This window comes from Pristiophorus japonicus, chromosome 14 (genome assembly GCF_044704955.1).
Source record: "Pristiophorus japonicus isolate sPriJap1 chromosome 14, sPriJap1.hap1, whole genome shotgun sequence".
Classification (NCBI taxonomy): Eukaryota; Metazoa; Chordata; class Chondrichthyes; family Pristiophoridae; genus Pristiophorus; species Pristiophorus japonicus.
In genome coordinates this window covers 75,987,884-76,006,752 of record NC_091990.1, presented here as the reverse complement: position 1 = coordinate 76,006,752, position 18,869 = coordinate 75,987,884, and the positions used below count along the sequence as shown (strand labels likewise).

The window sequence follows — 18,869 nt, the reverse complement described above, 5'->3', positions numbered from 1 at the left end:
CCATTGTCTTCGGTCCCCATCACAAACTCTGTTCGTTAGCCACCAAACTCCATCCCTCTCCCTGGCAACTGTCTGACACTAAACCAGAGATACTGAGTTAAGCTTCCAATCACACATCCACTTCATCACCAACTTCCTCAACTCTGCCCCTGCCTCAGCTCATCTGCTGCTGAAAGCCTCATCCATGCATTTGTTACCTGTAGACTTGACTATTCATTCGAATGCTCTCCTGGCCGGCAGGGGCTGAAATCTGATTGGATGGAAGCAAACTTGGAGTTGTGGGCAAGATGGGCACAGATTTGGGAGGCGACCCTACATAAAGTTGAGCTCATCCAAAACTCTGCTGCCGATGTCCTAACTCATTACCCCTGTGCTCGCTGACCTACATTGGTGCCTGGTCTGGCAATGCCTCAATTTTAAAATTCTCATCTTTGTTTTCAAATCCCTCCTTGGTCTCATCCCTCCGTATCTCTGTAACCTCCTGCAGCCTTACAAGCCTTTGAGATGTCTGCACTGCTCCAATTCAGGCCTCTTGAGCATCCCCGATTTTAATCACTCCACCATTGGTGGACGTGCCTTCAGCAGCTTAGGTCCCAAGCTCTGGAATTCCCTCCCTAAAACCTCTGCCTCCTCCTCCTTTAAGATGCTCCTTAAAACCTACCTCTTTGACCAAGCTTTCATCTGTCCTCTGTGGCTTAGTGTCAAATTTTGATTGTGAAGTGCCTTGGGATGTTTTGCTACATTAAAGGCGCTATATAAATGTAAGATGTTATAATTTTACTTTTACAATTTGGCAATGTATGTTGCAATATCTTTAGTATTCAGGAGCCTTTTAAGCAGCTACATGAAATCTGCATTTAATCTCGCTAACACTTTATATTTGAATAGTATCTGCAGTCGAGGTAAATGGGAATGCACAGGAGATGTGAAGTGTCCTTCAGCCTGCATAGTTCATGGAGAGGGGCATATCACCACCTTCGATGGAAAGCAATTTGTATTTGACGGCAGTTGTGAATATACTTTAGTTCAGGTAATATACAAGCATTTTTTCTACTTTATTTCTTTTAAATTATCCGGTTTTTTGTGTGCATGTACTCTCATTCTTAGTATATTTACCAATATGTTCAATTTGTTTATTTAGGATGCTTGTTCTGTTAATTACAAACAGCCATCATTCAAGATAGTATCAGAAAATATTATTTGTGGTAAAACAGGAGTGGTCTGTACTAAGTCCATAAAGATTTACTTTAAGGTAAGGAAGTGGTGAATCACATTTTCAATCATCTCAATTCACACATATAGCTATGCTGACAGACGTGTTTAGTAACCTTGGTCATATAATCAAGTTCTCCATTTATTGTCTGATTGATGTACTTTGCCATACCTTAGAGCCTCATATTGCACAGCATTGTCGATATTGCTCAAAACTCACTAAACACATGTCTGTAAGTTTAACCTTCAGCCACTGCTACCAATATATCAGAATATTAGAATGATATAAATTAAATAAATCATCTGATGGTTATTAAATAGGATTTGGGAAAACTGGTTGTCGGGTACTCAGGTGTAATTAGAGCTGAACAATGTTTATATTGTCCCCATCACATTGTCATTTTAAATTTCCCTAGACAAATTAGACAAAATGGACTGGCAGGATTACGGATGAGCATATGTAGATTTAAGCCTGGAAAGGGGTGAAAAAACTCCTGAGAATAAGGATAATAAATCACAAAAAACAGACAATGATAGAACTACATTTGAATACTCTCAGTATCTTTAAGGGCAAGGAAGTTGACGACTATTACCAATCCAAAGAGGTACCTTACGGAACAACTACTGTAAGATTTGAATCACAGGTCATGCACAGATTACTCAAAAGGTCTTCGGAGTCAAGGAGCGGCAGTTTAAGTTAAGTATAACACGCACTCAGGATAGACATAGTAGACATACAACCCGCCCATAACAGATGGCAACGGTTTATCGGCCCCAAACTTATGGACAGGCGGAGGTTGAGGCAGAATGGTGGTCTCGGATCCCTGTAGCCTGTGGCAGCAGTCTCTTCCTGTGTGGTCGTCTCCTGAGCTGATGGCGATGTTAGGCAGAAGCCAGCATGAAATCCACCTCAGAGGAACCTCTCTCCCTCTCTTCCTGTTTTTCCCTTCTGGATGCCCGATTATATACGTTATTTCGGTGGGCCAGTGGATCCTTCGCGTCAATCATTTACTAAATCACTTTTACCCATTCAATTGTCCAATTGGAGTAGGTATCGATGACAGACTCCTCCCAGCCTCATGAGGTCATTCCTTTGCTTACCTCTGTTTGAACATCGTGTTACCCTCTCCTAGACAGTTTGTTTATCCTAGGGCCTCTTGCTCAACCTCTTATCAGGCATAGCCAGGCCTACTCGAAGACGTGTTTTTGTGTTGTGATTTCATAATGACTGTAGTTCGTTGTACAACTCCTTATCCTGTGTCATCAGCTTATCCTAGTTGTTGATCTGGCAAACCCGTTTCTTTTATGGAACCATTATTTTTTTTACAATGCACAATTTCTTTTGATTCATGATTTCTACCAATATCTTACTAAATAAGAACAAACATCAATGCTAAAGACCTTTGAAACTGTTTTTATGTTAGTATGAGTGGGTGTTTGTACCGATAGTTTCTGAAGCACAGGTCTCACACAATATGTTGGTAGCCTCAATTGAAATCTGCCAGATTCTGGAAGACATTGTAAAAGTGGGTCTGCCTGGATGACTGCCTGAGCAAATCCAGCAGGTTTACATTGGGGTTGCTATGGACTGAGTATGTAGGGCATGTTCCCATTGACAGTGACAATGCTTCATGGATTCCTTGCTTAAGAATTCATAGCAACACATTGCAATTAAGAACTAGTTGGTTTATTAACAAAGGTTTAACAATCCCACTACACATTACCAGTTCATCCACTAGGCTCACAATTGCATACCTCATCATGGATGACCTAGACCCAATTGTCTGGGGTTTTATTGAGTCATGTGAACATCGCATGACTGGCTAAGCCACTCGCAATGCAACAGCTCAACAAACCTGTGAACATACTCACAGGTGCATACATTACAGACAGCAGTGTAAAAACAGCACTCAGCATCTCTATATTCAACTAGATGTGTAGGTGCTGCAAAGGAAGTTATACCGAAAGGCCATCAGAACTCTTGCAATAATTTCCACACAACACTGAAGATAAGAATATAACTGAAACCCAACTCATTAGTGAACCAGAAATCTATTTCAACATGGAATCTTGGCCTTTATTGCAAAGGGGATGGAGAATAAAAGCAGGGAAGTCTTGCTACAGTTATACAGGGTATTGGTGAGGCCACACCTGGAATACTGCATGCAGTTTTGGTTTCCATATTTACGAAAGGAGATACTTGCTTTGGAGGCAAGTCAGAGAAGGTTCACTCGGTTGATTCCGGAGATGAGAGGATTGACTTATGAGGAAAGGTTGAGGAGGTTAGGCCTCTACTCATTAGAATTCAGAAGAATGAGAGGTAATCTTATCGAAACGTATAAGATTATGAGGGGGCTTGACAAGGTGGATGCAGAGAGGATATTTCCGCATGGAGGAGCCTAGAACTAGAGGGCATAATCTTAGAATAAGGGGCCGCCCATTTAAAACTGAGATGAGGAGAAATTTCTTCTCTCAGAGGGTTGTAAATCTGTGGAATTCACTGCCTCAGAGAGCTGTGGAAGCTGGGACATTGAATAAATTTAAGACAGAAATAGACAGTTTCTTAACCGATAAGGGGATAAGGGGTTATGGGGAGCGGGCGGGGAAGTGGACCTGAGTCCATGATCGGATCAGCCATGATCGTATTAAATGGCAGAGCAGGCTCGAGGAGCCGTATGGTCTACTCCTACTCCTATTTCTTATGTTCTTAAGTTCTTATACATATATCCATATTCATACATATACACACACACATGCCCATAAACAAAAGTACACTCACAACATATACACATTTACCCACATGCATACACACATACCCCCTTATACATATATACACAAGTACACGCATATACACACTCATACATGGATGCATACATTCATTTATGCACACATATGTACCACACACAAACATACAAATATGTACATATATGTATGAACAGATATATGACATGCTTATATAATAAGCAATCAATAAACAGTTACCCACTTTGCATTGATTTCAGAAAGATAACCAAAATAGAGAAAAAAAAGAACTGTTGGATCTCCAGAACCTCAGGAATTAAGGGGAAATATAATAATATTATAAATACTCTAACCTATAGGCTGGATTTTCAACTTGCCATCCGGGCATACAAGTGGCACTGCACATTAACCACCTGTTTTCATTTCCATTGATTTCAATGGAAAATCAGATGGTTTGTATTAAGGGCAATCGATCCACAACACCGGTTCTGTGCCCAGGCAGCAAGTTGAGAATCCGCCCCTTTATCTTTCTTTGTGTAACAGTGCATCCTGGTCCTGTACTTAACATAAACTATTAAGAAAGGAAGAATTTGCTTTTGCACAAAATGTTCATACCCATTGAATTACCTTTAAAGTTTGATTACTAGTGTTTTATCTGTAGTCAGTTTGGACACAGCAAGAACCCACAAATAACAATGGGACACATGACTATTTAATCTTTCTTGGCTTGGTTGAGGGTTGCCAGAATTCCTCTTTGAATAAAGTGCCATGGGATCTTTCACGTCCACCTGTCAAGCAGACAATGCCTCTGACAGTGTAGCATTCCCTCAATATTTCATTCAAGTATCAGCCTAGATTATGTGCTCAAGTTCTGGAATGGGTTTATGAACCCTTAACCACCTGATTCAGAGGCAAAGGTACTACCACTGGGCCAGGGAGACAGACACATGCAAGTAGCAGTCAGTTTTACCTTCCAAAATACGTTTCAGTGTTGTTTTCCTGCACTTTCATTTTCAGCTCCATGCAAAGGGTTGAAATTCATTTTTGGAGGTAGCATCAAACAGATTGTGAATCACCAGCCCATGTTATGCTCCGTCTGATTTTCTTTTCTTTTGACTTCAATGGAAAAGAAAATCGAGAGGAGCGCAAAATTGGCCGACAATTTGCTATCGCCTGTTTTGCATGACCACCCCAGACAAATGTGTACCCCAGTTTTTTTGATAGATTTCTAGGAGACGGATAAAGAGTATGTCAACTAAAAATTTGTTGGCCCCCAAAAACAGGCTCGAGGATCACGATGCATGATTAATCTGTGCCCCTTCAAAGTAATGCTGGCACCATGCAAGCATTGTGCTGCCTGCTGATGTAAACGATAGTTCATATAACCCAGTGCTAAACATGCTTCTGAGTGGCTGCACACTCAGCAGGGGGCATAAGTTTGTGCGTGAATGGTACCAATTAAAGCTCGACTGCAGATCTTAAAGCCAGCCTACACCCCTTAAAGAGGAGGTGCAGTTTGAGGACACGAGGTGCTGGAAGTAATACAGAAGGGAGTTTCACGTGGAAAATATACAGGAATAGCACATTAGGCCGGAGAAAGGGCTCCAAGATTCTCAGATGCAGCACTGGAGGCTTTGGTATAGGAGGTGGAGAGAAGAGAGGTCCTGTTTCCATAGGGAGCCAGGAGGCCCTCAAGACATATACAGCAAGGGCAGTGGGAGAAGATAGCTACGCAGGTCAGTGCCAACAGTGTTGCCCCAAGGACCTGGATGCAGTGCCGGAAGAAGTTCAATGACCTCACGCGAGTAGTCAAGGTCAATGAGTGCATCATCAAATGCAATAACCCACAAACTGCATTATCATCATAGGCAGTCCCTCGAAATCTAAAAGTAAGTTCTCAGGTGACTGAATAGTTCAATACAGGAATTACAGTCCATATCACAGGAAGGACAGACAGTCATTGAAGGAAAGGGTGGTGTGGAGTCTGGTTTGCCGCACACCCTTTCCGCTGCCAGTATTTGATTTCTGCCTGCTCTCGGCGACAAGACTCAAGGTGCTGAGCACCCTCCTGGATGTACTTCCTCCACTTTGGGCGGTCTTGGGCCAGGGATTCCCAGGTGCAGGTGGGGCTGTTACACTTTATCAAGGTGTCCTTGAAACGTTTTTTCTGCCACCTGGGGTTCGCTTGCCATGTAGGAGTTCTGAGGAGAGTAAGATGAAGAAGAAACACCATCACACAATCTGACAGCCACTAGCTCGGATACTGGCACTGTGCGAACTTTCGAGGGTAGCTTCGAGGCAGGACATGTGATGAATCACGGAGCATGAGTGGGCTGAAGCCCGGGCAGGGAGAAAGGATCGCACATGTGCCTGCTCCCTGAAGGACCAGGTTGCCTACGAGTTCTGCTGCACAGGATTCCTATGAGGACTTCGATGGGGCAGCTTACAGGACAATGAAATGCTTGGTGCATGATAAGGCCTGCCAGAAAGCGTGAAAGGAGGAGTCCAGCTCTAACCTTGCACAGGGTTTTGCTCAGAGCTTGGAGCCCATCCTTTCCAGCATGGAAGGGTTGGGCAGATCCATTAGCGACGTGTGGACCCAACCATGATGCAGCGTCTGATGGGTGATGTCACAGCTTCCACTGCAGCTCAAGCAGAAGCCTCCCAACGTCTGAGTGCTGCAATAGAAGCTCAGACTGAAGTCACGCAAGCTCAGGCTGCTGCCATCACAGCTGGGTTTACCAGTGAGGAAAGGTGCTTGCAGGGTGTTGTAGCAGCCCAGTAATGAGGCGCAGCCCTGGGGGAGTAGTGATGCCTCCGTGGAGCACAAACCTGCTGTCCTTTCTGAGGATGACAACATTCGTACTCCCACCACTGGCCCTCCACCAGTGCCCTCGCTGTTGCCTGTCAGTTGGCCAGCCCAGACTGCTGCCACCCATGCTGAGGTGGTGCAGTCCAAAGCCGAGCCTAATAGGCCCAGAGCTGCTCGAGGTTAAGCTGCAAGGAGACATGCAGTCGCCCCCAGTGAAAGACAGCAGCCTTCCACCAGCCTTGCTGCAGCCACTGGGGTAGCAACACTGGGACAGGCAATGGCACATGGAAGACAGGCACTAAAGGAATGCACTAGGGTGATTCGTTGGCTTTTGAATGAAATATTCGAATGGTTTGATTGATAAAATTGGATTGGAATGTTTGTTTTGTGGTGCCTTTTATGATAGAATTGTGGCCATGAGAGCGCTGTGATGGTCAGTAACAGAGTGAAGGTAAGGTGTGGGACTGTTGGTGAATGTGGAATTGAGGTTGTGTTCACTGGTACCGTCGATCACAGATAGCCCGGGCAGAAACCATCTATCTGGGTTGCCTCCTCCTCTTCCAGTTCCTACTCCTCCTCATCCTCTTCCTCCTCTTCCTCCTCATCCTCTTTATCCTCCTCCTCAGCCGGTCATCATAAGCTTGGTGGCAGGGGCTGTAGCCTCAGGATGGTGAGGTTGTGGAACATGCAGCAGACCATGACAAATCTTGAGACGTGCTCTGGTGAATACTGCAGAGCGGTCTAGACTGCAAAAGCGTTGCTTAAGGGCGCCAATGGGCTGCTCTATCAGATTCCGTGTGGTCGCCTGGCTTTCGTGATATGTATGCTGTCCATGTGTGCATGGATTGCACAACAGTGTCATGAGCCATGTGATCAGACGACAGCCCTTGTCGCCCAGTCGCCACCTTTGGTTTGTCATGGTGACTGAAATGCTAAAGACACAGCAGACTGTCGCAGAATGAAGGCATCATGACTCCTGCAGGATAGCTAAGATGAATACGTGGCTTGAGGAGTGGTGCAGGAGGGAGGGATTCAAATTCCTTGGACATTGGAACCAGTTCTGGGGGAGGTGGGACCAGTACAAGCTGGACGGTCTGCACCTGGGCAGGAGCAGAACCAATGTCCTAGGGGGAGTGTTTGCTAGTGCTGTTGGGGAGGGGTTAAACTAATCAGGCAGGGGGATGGGAATCTATGCAGGGAGACAGAGGGAAGTAAAATGGGGGCAGAAGTAAAAGATAGAAATAAGAAAAGTAAAAGTGGAGGGCAGAGAAACCCAAGGCAAAAATCAAAAAGGGTCACATTACAGCAAAATCCTAAAGGGACAAAGTGTGTTTAAAAAAAAGACAAGCCTGAAGGCTCTGCGCCTCAATACGAGGAGTATTCGTAATAAGATGGACGAATTAACTGTGCAGGCAGCAATTAACAAATATGATATAATTGGGATTACGGAGACATGGCTCGACGGTGATCAAGGCTGGGTACTCAACATCCAGGGGTATTCAACATTCAAGAAGGATAGGCAGAAAGAAAAAGGGGGTGGGGTAGGGTTGCTGGTTAAAGAGGAAATTAACGCAATAGTAAGGAAGGGCATTAGCTTGGATGATGTGGAATCTGTATGGGTAGAGCTGCGGATTACCAAAGGGCAGAAAACACTAGTGGGGGTTGTGTACAGACCACCAAACAGTAGTAGTGAGGTTGGGGGCAGCATCAAACAAGAAATTAGGGACGCGTACAATAAAGGTACAGCAGTTATCATGGGCGACTTTAATCTACATATAGATTGGGCTAACCACACTGGTAGCAATACAGTGGAGAGGGATTTCCTGGAGTGTATGAGGGATGGTTTTCTAGACCAATATGTCGAGGAACCAACTAGAGGGCTGGCCATCCTAGACTGAGTGATGTGTAATGAGAAAGGACTAATTAGCAATCTTGTTGTGCAAGGCCCCTTGGGGAAGAGTGACCATAATATGGTAGAATTGTTTATTAAGATGGAGAGTGACACAGTTAATTCAGAGACTAGTGGCCTGAACTTAAAGAAAGGTAACTTCGATGGTATGAGACGTGAATTAGCTAGAATAGAATGGCGAATGATACTTAAAGGCTTGACGGTGGATAGGCAATGGCAAACATTTAAAGATCACATGGATGACCTTCAACAATTGTACATTCCTGTCTGGAGTAAAAATAAAATGGGGAAGGTGGCTCAACCGTGGCTAACAAGAGAAATTATGCATCGTGTTAAATCCAAGGAAGAGGCATATAAATTGGCCAGAAAAAGCAGCAAACCTGAGGACCGGGAGAAATTTAGAATTCAGTAGAGGAGGACAAAGGGTTTAATTAGAAGGGGAAAAATAGGGTATGAGAGGAAGCTTTCTGGGAACATGAAAACTGACTGCAAAATCTTCTTTAGATATGTGAAGAGAAAAAGATTAGTGAAGACAAACGTAGGTCCCTTGCAGTCAGAATCAGGTGAATTTATAATGGGGAACAAAGAAATGGCAGACCAATTGAACAAATACTTTGGTTCTGTCTTCACGAAGGAAGACACAAATAACGTTCAGGAAATACTAGGGGACCGAGGGTCTAGCGAGAAGGAGGAACTGAAGGAAATCCTTATTAGGGAAATTGTGTTAGGGAAATTGATGGGATTGAAGGCCGATAAATCCCCAGGGCCTGATAGTCTGCATCCAAGAGTAATTAAGGAAGTGGCCCTAGAAATAGTGGATGCATTGGTGATCATTGTCCAACAGTCTATCGACTCTAGATCAGTTATTTGGACTGGAGGGTAGCTAATGTAACACCACTTTTTAAAAAAGGAGGGAAAGAGAAAATGGGGAGCCTGACATCAGGAATTGGGAAAATATTGGAATCAATTATTAAAGATGAAATAGCAGTGCATTTGGAAAGCAGTGACAGGATCGGTCCAAGTCAGCATGGATTTATGAAAGGGAAATCATGCTTGACAAATTTTCTAGAATTTTTTGAGGATGTAACTAGTAGAGTGAACAAGGGAGAACCAGTGGATGTGGTGTATTTGGACTTTCAAAAGGCTTTTGACAAGGTCCCACACAAGAGATTGGTGTACAAAATTAAAGCACATGGTATTGGGGGTAAAGTATTGACATGGATAGAGAACTGGTTGGCAGACAGGAAGCAGAGAGTAGGGATAAAGGGGTCCTTTTCAGAATGGCAAGCAGTGACTAGTGGGGTGCAGCAGGGCTCAGTGCTGGGACCCCAGCTATTTGCAATATACATCAATGATTTAGTGAAGGAATTGAGTGCAATATCTCCAAGTTTGCAGACGACACTAAGCTAGGTGGCGATGTGAGCTGCGAGGAGGATGCTAAGAGGCTGCAGAGTGACTTGGACAGGTTAGGTGAGTGGGAAAATGCATGGCAGATGCAGTATAATGTGGATAAATGTGAGGTTATCCACTTTGGTGGCAAAAACATGAATGCAGAATATTATCTGAATGGCGGCAGGTAAGGAAAAGGGAAGGTGCAACGAGACCTGGATGTCATGGTACATCAGTCATTGAAAGTTGGCGTGCAGGTACAGCAGGCGGTGAAGAAGGCAAATGGCATGTTGGCCTTCATAGCTAGGGGATTTGAGTATAGGAGGAGGGAGGTCTTAATGCAGTTGTACAGGGCCTTGATCAGGCCTCACCTGGACTATTGTGTTCAGTTTTGATCTCCTAATCTGAGTAAGGATGTTCTTGCTATTGAGGGAGTGCAGCGAAGGTTCACCAGACTGATTCCCGGGATGGCAGGACTGACATATGAGGAAAGACTGGATCAACTGGGCCTTTATTCATTGGAGTTTAGAAGGATGAGAGGGGATGTCATAGAAGCATATAAAATTCTGACTGACAGGAAGAATGTTCCTGATGTTGGGGAAGTCCAGAACCAGGGGACACAGTCTAAGGATAAGGGGTAAGCCACTTAGGACCGAGATGAGGAGAAACTTCTTCACTCAGAGAGTTGTTAACCTGTGGAATTCTCTACCACAGAAAGTTGTTGAGGCCAGTTCATTAGATATATGTCAGAGGGAGTTAGATATGGCCCTTACGGCTTAAGGGATCAAGGAGTATGGAGAGAAAGCAGGAAAGGGGTACTGAGGTGAATGATCAGCCATGATCTTATTGAATGGTGGTGCAGGCTCGAAGGGCCGAATGGCCTACTCCTGCACCTATTTTTTATGATTCTATGTTTCTATGAGCGTTGACGTGCATGATGCACTGAATATGTTCGCACACCAGTTGGATATTGAGGGAGTGGAATCCCTTCCGTTTGTGGTACATCTTCAAACTCAGATGTGCTACCACAAAGCTACATCCATACAATCAATGGCAGCCTGCACCGTGGTGAAGGCAGCTCTCCTGGCAAAATCGTGTGCTCACTCTGCCTACTTTTCTCTGGCAAGAGAGAATGAAATGTCTTCAGCTCTCTTTGCATACAGAACCACACTAACCTCCCTTATACAGGACGAGGACCTACATGAGAACACCAGCAGCAGGTCGGGGCCATAAAAGGAGCGGTGAGCGGCGGCCCTGGGAGCAGCGTGGAGGCCACTTCAGGGAGCAGCGCAAGCTGGTGCAGGAGGGCAATGGCAGCGAAGAGTGACGTCATCATGGTCCAGGTTGGTGATTGGAGCGTGGGCAGGTACAGCAGGAGCGGCGAGAGACTGTGGAGGGATGTGATCGGGACCCAGGAGAGGCGAGAGTTCGGGGCCAGAGGCCCAGGGGCAGCACGGGCCAGCCCACACTGTGATGTGTGCGCACTAGGTCCGTGCTGCAGAGCAGGTCTCCAGTTGTCCTGGTTACTCCTTGCCACTGGACCAAGACCTAGCTCTGTCAAGCCCGTGTGGTGGCTGGTGTGCAACGGCCACCACACATTAAAAATCCACGCACAGGAATCTTCCCCCCCTACAGGATGTAGTTCAGGACCTGGAATATTAGGTCCTTCATTGAAACACCTGTGAAATCTTTTTTTGGCGTGGAAATAAGTCATTTTCGTTTTGAGGGACTGCTAATGATGATGATGACAGGAATGGATGGTGAACTGGGAGATGTTACAAATGTCGCCTGCTCCAGCCTGGAAGGAGCCCGATGCAAAGAAGTTCAAGGCCAGGGTCACCTTTGCAACCACTGATAATGCCGTCCTCGCCCTGTGACAGAGACTGTGTATTGGACTGTTCAGTCACCTAAGGACTCATTTTTAGAGTGGAAGCAAGTCTTCCTCGATTCCGAAGGACTGCTTATGTTTGATGAGGTGTGCAAGAATCATCAAGGGAGTTAGTTCCAGTGTTGAGGTCGGAAATGTCAGGGCTGGCGTCAAACCAGCATCACACTGACGTCACCATCTGCATATTCTGCGTACTTCCGGCTTATGCTTCTCGCGCCGACACTAATGCGTCACCAAAATGGCGTCCGCGTGGCCCCCATTTGCGCACGCTGCTTGAACGCCATTTATGAGCCAAATCGACACCCATAGCACCCAAATAATGGGCACTACACAACTTAATTTTTAACACATTGCATTTTCTGATACATATTAACACTGGGATATATTTGAGATATAAAAAAGAGCATATTGATATGTTTTAAATGCAAAATAACATTTTTGCATTGTTAATTCAGTTCTAATAACAAGGTCTAGATTCATTACATTGAGAAAGTCATTATCATTGGTAGAATCCTACTGCTAACAGTATAGAATTTGGTTTATTAAATATTATAAATTGCATGCATCATTACCTTCAAAATGAACAACATACTTGCTGTGCTTTTCTTTCAGGATATCCTGATTAAACTGACCGATGGACATTATAAAGTAACTCCTCCAAATGCTGCAAAAAGATTTAAAGTGATCAACAATCCACTGTATCTAAGATTTGATTTAAAAATCGATACAAAACTTGAGCTAACTATTATCTGGAACAAGAACATGAATGCTTACATCTCAATTACTAGACTATCAGAGGTAACGCAAACCAAACACCTCACAGTAGTCTGCTTTCTTATAGACGGGAGCAATGCAAAGAAACTGATATATTCAGTGTCACTGTGCACAAGTGAAATTAGTTTCAGGTAAATTTGTACAATGATTGCACTGTCAACACAAACAAGCAATATTTTAGCCAATAGATTGATACAATAAGCAGCATGCAGTACATGGGTACACAGCTAAGTATCTGTGAAATGGATAATGTTTTACTGCTTTTTTAAATGTGTTCAACCATCAAGTCAATTTACACTGTTCTCTATTCTCATTACACTGTTTACAATTGTCACTAATTTTTACCTCTAATACTCCTTCCCGCTCCACCTCTGTTTAAGGCATTGACTTCCTGCTTGGGGTAAAGTTGCACACGCGCTGGTAACTTTCTGGAACAGCATCCAAGTGGGCAATATGCACTGTGTGCTTTGACAGTGATTGTCTGCAGGCTATACAACTCAGACAGTTGAGCCTAATCTATCCTCACTCTACTTATATCCACACATGCACACACTGATATATCAGAGAGACATTTTCTTATGCATTTAGGACTGATAGTTAAGGAAGTGACTTGCACAATGGATGGCATAATGTCTTGGGTTTTAATCTAGCCCACACTGATGGGATGAAAATGTGCTCCCGCTACTTGTTCTAAGTGTCCTATATGAAATTCATCCTCAAATTTGTTTTTGGGAAACCTAGATCTATATAGGTAGGTAAACATTAAATATGTGGATGAAAATTTACACAATGTTCAATATTGGACTTTCATTTGTTAGGCCCACTGACAAATTTCAATTCTAAAGTTAAACATTATCACAATGTTTTAACTTTCGAAAAAGTGATATTCTTCCATTTTGTCAGTTTGCAGTGTGTGGACTGTGTGGGAATTACAATGGTAACGTGGACGATGACTATATAACCCAGAGCAGATATTTGGTCTCCAATGTTCTGGCCTTCGCAAATTCCTGGAAAGATGATCCCACGTGCAGAGATGTGACCGAAATTGTGTATCCGTGTCACAAAAATCCGTATCGTTTTGCCCGGGCTGAAAAAATGTGTGCTATAATTAACAGTAAGATGTTTGAGCCATGTCACAAATTGGTGAGTATGTTTACAATCAAAGGTCTGATTGCAGTACTTTTTTGTAGTGATAGCAATTAAGCATTTTGCGGGGTGAATTTCATCAAGGTTTTTGCCGCCTTAGCTTTGACAGAAATTTGGTAAAAAACCCCAGCTATGTGCACGAATGAGGTTTCTGCCAAACTTCTGCTGAAATTACGGTAGCAGAGACGAAAAAGCCCTGAGGAAATTCATCCCTTTGGTCTGTTAATTTATTGAAAGGTTTCTTTATCATTGGCTGCTCTTTCCTAGCTGTGTCTGCAAGGTACAGAGATAAAAACAGAAAATGTGGAGAGAGAAACAGAGTTAACATTTCAGGTCAATGAGCTATCGTCAGAACTGGAAGAAGTTGGAAATGTAACCGTTTTTAAGTACAGAGACAGGGAAAGAAGGGGGAGGAGGAAAGAAGATAAGGGAAGATCAGTGATAGGGTGGAAGACAGGAGTGATTAAATGACTCAAGGGATGATGGCACAAGACCAAAGGGGGTGGTAAGTAAAGAAACAAATGCTGGGTCTAGAGGAGCTGTAATTGGCAGCAGCGGAACCATTACAAGCGCCAACTGTCTGGTAACAATGGGAGCAATGGCTATGATCTGAATTTATTGAAATCAGTGTTGAGTCTGGGAAATTGCAAAGTGCTCCAGCTTTCCAGCATCTGTAGCATTTTGTTTTTGTTACAGAAAATACACATTTCTGGTCACTTAAGGTGCTTTTGAGTTTTAGTTTCTGTCAAACAAAGTGGAGGTTAATACGCTAATTTTGCATGAATGCAAACTCATTGGTGTTGTTCTGTCGAACAGTGTCTTAGATAACTTGATAACAGAATTTGACCCCAAGGTGAGCTTCCGACCGCAGATCTGCATATCCACAGGCCCGCATCAACATTAATACTGCCTACTTCCACCTCTGTAACATCGCCCGACTCCGCCCATGCCCAGGCTCATATGCTGCTGAAACCCTCATCCGAGCCTTTATCACCTCCAGACTTGACTATTCCAATGACGTTTGGCCAGCCTCCCATCTTTTACCCTTCCTAAACTTCAGCTCATCCAAAACTCTGCTGCCCATATCCTAACACACTGACCTACATTGGCTCCAAGTTGAGCATTGCCTCATGTAAAATATGTTCATACTTGATTTCAAATCTTTCCATAGCCTCACCCCTCCCTATTTCTGTAACCTTCTACAGCCCTATGAACCTCCGAGATATTTCCGTTCCTCCATTTCTGGCCTCTTGTCTATCCACGATTTTAATCGCTGCATCATTGGCGGCCGTGTCTTCAGCTGCTGAGGTCCAAACCTCTGCAATTCCCTCCCTGAACCTGTTCATCGCTCTGTGTTTCTTTTCTCCTTTAAGATGCTGCTTAAAACCTACTGCTTGACATCAGTGCACATTGTAGGGAAAATGCTATTATTAGGGATGTGGTAACAGGGCACTTAGAAAATCATAATATGATTGGGCAGAGATAACATGGATTTATGAAAGTGAAATTGTGTTTGACAAATTTAATAGAATTTTTTGAAATTATAACTAGCATGATAGATAAGGGGGAACCAGTAAATGCGGTGTTTTCAGAAAGCATTCAAAAGGTTATTTCATAAAATTAGGCTTCATGGGTTTGGGGGTAATATATTAGCATGAGTTGAGGATTGGTTAACGGACAGAAAACACAATGTAGGAATAAGCTCAGCTGCTGTACTTGCAACTCTCAGAGGGGATATTGTCCATGCAGCAAAGAGTAGGTGTGTTACACAGAAAACTTCCGTTCACTTGACTGACTTCATTGAAGAGCTCACAGAGGGCAGAAATTTTGAGGATGAATGCATTTGGGAGCTTTGTCACTTAAATATCTTTGAATTACCTCAGTGTAGGATCGGCAGGTGGATCACAGGGTGGCCTTAATGGGGATCACAAATAGGATCACTGAGGAAATGGGTGCTGCCCCAGAATGCACTTCACTAATCGCAGGTGCAATGAAATAGCGCCGTAAAATTGGCAAAAATATTGAGAGATTTCAAAGCCAATATATCAAGAAGATAATAAACTGTGTAATTACTAAATATACTGATGTGTACTACTGAGTATTGTTCATTCACCTGATGTAGGCTAAGTTGCCTATTCGTTTATAGCCTAGCACCTGGTGTGATAAAGTGCCTATTCAGTCCACCAACCAAAAACTAGGGGAATCACAGGGCAGCACCGGATGCATTCCATTAAGCTGGCGTACTGTGACAAAGGTTCTCTGGGTCTCATTATCATTTACCTCGATAGTGGGTAAGTGAAGGAACACTCCGGAACATAAGGGATGCCACGTCTGCTTAATGGAGTGGTCAGCGCTGAACCTGAGTAGAGCATTAGCTTGGATGATGTGGAATCTATATGGGTAGAGCTGCAGAACACCAAAGGGCAAAAAACGTTAGTGGGAGTTGTGTACAGACCTCCAAACAGTAGTAGTGATGTTGGGGAGGGCATCAAACAGGAAATTAGGGGTGCATGCAATAAAGGTGCAGCAGTTATAATAGGTGACTATAATATGCACATAGATTGGGCTAGCCAAACTGGAAGCAATACGATGGAGGAGGATTTCCTGGAGTGCATAAGGGATGGTTTTCTAGGGGGGAGGCCATCTTAGACTGGGTGTTGTGTAATGAGAGAGGATTAATTAGCAATCTCGTTGTGCGAGGCCCCTTGGGGAAGAGTGACCATAATATGGTGGAATTCTGCATTAGGATGGAGAATGAAACAGTTAATTCAGAGACCATGGTCCAGAACTTAAGAAGGGTAACTTTGAAGGTATGAGGCATGAATTGGCTAGGATCGATTGGCGAATGATACTTAAGGGGTTGACTGTGGATGGGCAATGGCAGACATTTAGAGCCCGCATGGATGAACTACAACAATTGTACCTTCCTGTCTGGCGTAAAAATAAAAAAGGGAAGGTGGCTCAACCGTGGCTATCAAGCGAAATCAGGGATAGTATTAAAGCCAAGGAAGTGGCATACAAATTGGCCAGAAATAGCAACGAACCCGGGGACTGGGAGAAATTTAGAAATCAGCAGAGGAGGACAAAGGGTTTGATTAGGGCAGGGAAAATGGAGTACGAGAAGAAGCTTGCAGGGAACATTAAGGCGGATTGCAAAAGTTTCTATAGATATGTAAAGAGAAAAAGGTTAGTAAAGACAAACGTAGGTCCCCTGCAGTCAGAATCAGGGGAAGTCATAACGGGGAACAAAGAAATGGCAGACCAATTGAACAAGTACTTTGGTTCGGTATTCACTAAGGAGGACACAAACAACCTTCCGGATATAAAAGGGGTCAGAGGGTCTAGTAAGGAGGAGGAACTGAGGGAAATCTTTATTATTCGGGAAATATTGATGGGATTGAAGGCCGATAAATCCCCAGGGCCTGATGGACTGCATCCCAGAGTACTTAAGGAGGTGACCTTGGAAATAGCGGATGCATTGACAGTCATTTTCCAACATTCCATTGACTCTGGATCAGTTCCTATCGAGTGGAGGGTAGCCAATGTAACCCTACTTTTAAAAAAAGGAGGGAGAGAGAAAACAGGGCATTATAGACCGGTCAGCCTGACCTCAGTAGTGGGTAAAATGATGGAATCAATTCTTAAGGATGTCATAGCAGCGCATTTGGAAAAAGGTGACATGATAGGTCCAAGTCAGCATGGATTTGTGAAAGGGAAATCATGCTTGACAAATCTTCTGGAATTTTTTGAGGATGTTTCCAGTAAAGTGGACAAGGGAGAACCAGTTGATGTGGTATATATGGACTTTCAGAAGGCTTTCGACAAGGTCCCACACAAGAGATTAATGTGCAGAGTTAAAGCACATGGGATTGGGGGTAGTGTGCTGACGTGGATTGAGAACTGGTTGTCAGACAGGAAGCAAAGAGTAGGAGTAAATGGGTACTTTTCAGAATGGCAGGCAGTGACTAGTGGGGTGCCAAAAGGTTCTGTGCTGGGGCCCCAGCTGTTTACATTGTACATTAATGATTTAGATGAGGGGATTAAATGTAGTATCTCCAAATTTGCGGATGACACTAAGTTGGGTGGCAGTGTGAGCTGCGAGGAGGATGCTATGAGGCTGCAGAGTGACTTGGATAGGTTAGGTGAGTGGGCAAATGCATGGCAGATGAAGTATAATGTGGATAAATGTGAGGTTATCCACTTTGGTGGTAAAAACAGAGAGACAGACTATTATCTGAATGGTGACAGATTAGGAAAAGGGGAGGTGCAACGAGACCTGGGTGTCATGGTACATCAGTCATTGAAAGTTGGCATGCAGGTACAGCAGGCGGTTAAGAAAGCAAATGGCATGTTGGCCTTCATAGCGAGGGGATTTGAGTACAGGGGCAGGGAGGTGTTGCTACAGTTGTACAGGGCCTTGGTGAGGCCACACCTGGAGTATTGTGTACAGTTTTGGTCTCCTAACTTGAGGAAGGACATTCTTGCTATTGAGGGAGTGCAGCGAAGATTCACCAGACTGATTCCCGGGATGGTGGGACTGACCTATCAAGAAAGACTGGATCAACTGGGCTTGTATTCACTGGAGTTCAGAAGAATGAGAGGGGACCTCATAGAAACGTTTAAAATTCTGACGGGTTTGGACAGGTTAGATGCAGGAAGAATGTTCCCAATGTTGGGGAAGTCCAGAACCAGGGGTCACAGTCTAAGGATAAGGGTAAGCCATTTAGGACCGAGATGAGGAGAAACTTCTTCACCCAGAGAGTGGTGAACCTGTGGAATTCTCTACCACAGAAAGTAGTTGAGGCCAATTCACTAAATATATTCAAAAGGGAGTTAGATGAAGTCCTTACTACTAGGGGGGATCAAGGGGTATGGCGAGAAAGCAGGAAGGGGGTACTGAAGTTGCATGTTCAGCCATGAACTCATTGAATGGCGGTGCAGGCTAGAAGGGCTGAATGGCCTACTCCTGCACCTATTTTCTATGTTTCTATGTTTCT

General features: G+C 44.0%; 1 protein-coding gene across 1 annotated transcript in view; it reads left to right on the top strand.

Annotated features, from left to right (window-relative positions):
• Positions 1-18,869, top strand: part of LOC139279611 (mucin-6-like) — an 838,525-nt gene that overhangs the window by 536,830 nt on the left and 282,826 nt on the right. Inside the window, exons 23-26 of the mRNA XM_070898726.1 lie at positions 889-1,030; positions 1,142-1,252; positions 12,565-12,750; positions 13,630-13,869. Of these exons, the coding sequence (XP_070754827.1) occupies positions 889-1,030; positions 1,142-1,252; positions 12,565-12,750; positions 13,630-13,869 (679 nt within the window). The remainder of the gene's footprint in view (positions 1-888; positions 1,031-1,141; positions 1,253-12,564; positions 12,751-13,629; positions 13,870-18,869) is intronic.